The 1688-nt window shown below is 41.1% G+C and overlaps 1 protein-coding gene across 1 annotated transcript in view; it reads left to right on the plus strand.

The window, feature by feature from the left end:
* cenpe (centromere protein E) overlaps positions 1-1688 on the plus strand; it is a 42029-nt gene that overhangs the window by 30868 nt on the left and 9473 nt on the right. Inside the window, exons 40-42 of the mRNA XM_015390619.1 lie at positions 463-642; positions 726-826; positions 1491-1585. Coding sequence (XP_015246105.1) covers positions 463-642; positions 726-826; positions 1491-1585 — 376 coding nt within the window. The remainder of the gene's footprint in view (positions 1-462; positions 643-725; positions 827-1490; positions 1586-1688) is intronic.

Consider the following 1688-nt stretch of genomic DNA (forward strand, 5'->3'; position numbering starts at 1 on the left):
CACCACCAGCTTGTGGTAATTAAAAGATTGTAGGACTAGGCTACCATGGAAACTCCACTCAACAACAGCAGTAGCTGTAGGCATGTCCCCTAGGATTGATCTTTAAACATCAGTATTTGTACTAAAATATTCTTTCTGTCCTGATTTGTGGACATTAGGATCTAAAGAGAAGCGCCACCTCCTGGTCAGACCCTGTAATTCAGTGAGAGGGTGGAGTCAGAGTGAAAACATATGCTAGAGGGGATCATTCCACTGGCTGAAAGCTGGCTGCCATAGGGCTGGCGTTTGACTGGGAAGCCATATTGAATGGCTGCTACTGTATCAACACCTGGATTAAAAAATAATTCTGCTTTACTGTAATGTTTTTAGAGTAATAAAGTATTTTTAGAATTGAATGAATGGCTGTGTTGCAGGATGCCATACGTTTTTTTTTAATTGAGATGCCATCATTCTGCTTTTCAGGCTCTTCCTGAACAGCTGGGAAAGCTGGAGGAAGAGTCAAACACTAAACCCAGAAACACCGAGTCCAACCAGAAACAGGCCATTCAGCTCCTACAGACTGAACTGCAGGACACCCGGGCAGCTTTACTGGAAAAGGAAAACACAATCCTGAAGCTAAAGGACAAACTACAAGAGTCTGAAGTATGTCTCTAAACTAATGAGACCTCTTTAATATATTCTATAGGTTTGCTTTGCTAAAAGTGTCGGTCCTCCTCCTTGTTTAGAAGAAAGCGTCGCCCAGTGCAGCTGAGCTGGAGAACCTGCGGAGCAAGCTGTTTGACATGGAGCTGAAGATGGCCTCAGCCACTGAAGAACACCAGCAAGAGTACGGATTTAACTACTGCTCGCCTCGCTTCTTTTCATTGGCTAGTTTTCAATCAATTAGTAATTATATAGCAAGAGATTTTAATGAAAATAAACCAGGTGAAACTAAAACTTTTCCACTTTAGGATTTCTGGATAGAGCAGAATGACAGACAGAAATGTTTTTTTTTATCTTCAATTCAAAATGTTTTTTTTTTACACCCTTGGTATAATTGCTGCTCTAAGTGGGTCGCTCTGTTAGCTGAAGGCATGTTTTACAGTTAATGATTGATTTCTGAATGAGTTGATCATTTTACTGAATGATTAATCATTCAGTAAAATAAAAATGTTGCGGTTAAACGCCTGTGACTCCCTGGATGACCACTAGGTTCACTACGTCATCCAAGGCTCAGTTCCTACACAATCTTCCTGTCCAAGCAAGTATCTGGTTAGAGGAGAATCTCAGGAGGTCATTTATCTTTTTCATCTGTCAAACTGCTCTATAATCCAGGACACCTCAAGTGGAAAAGTTTTTTAGTTTAGTTTAGTTAAAAAAAATCTTCCTTTTGCTATCTAAATAATAATCGGTTAATGGAAAAAATAATCAACAAATGAATCAATTTCCAAAGTAATGGTTAGTTGCAGCCCCAATGTTGTCTGGATTTATTAGAGATTGCTGTCTTTCAGGTTACAGAAGATGCAGGTGGTGCTGAAAGTAAAGGAAGAGTCTCTGAGGAAGCTAAAGCAGGACCTGAGATCACAGCAGCAGGGCGACGAGTCCTGTAAGTTCCCCTGGTTATCAGTGACCACACACCAGATGATCATTAGAGCGCGTTGCTCTTATAGGGCGGTCTGTAGAGGGCCTTGCTCTTATAGGGCGGTCTG

The sequence above is a fragment of the Cyprinodon variegatus genome, unplaced genomic scaffold, assembly GCF_000732505.1.
Source record: "Cyprinodon variegatus isolate N-32 unplaced genomic scaffold, C_variegatus-1.0 Scaffold506, whole genome shotgun sequence".
Lineage (NCBI taxonomy): Eukaryota > Metazoa > Chordata > Actinopteri > Cyprinodontiformes > Cyprinodontidae > Cyprinodon > Cyprinodon variegatus.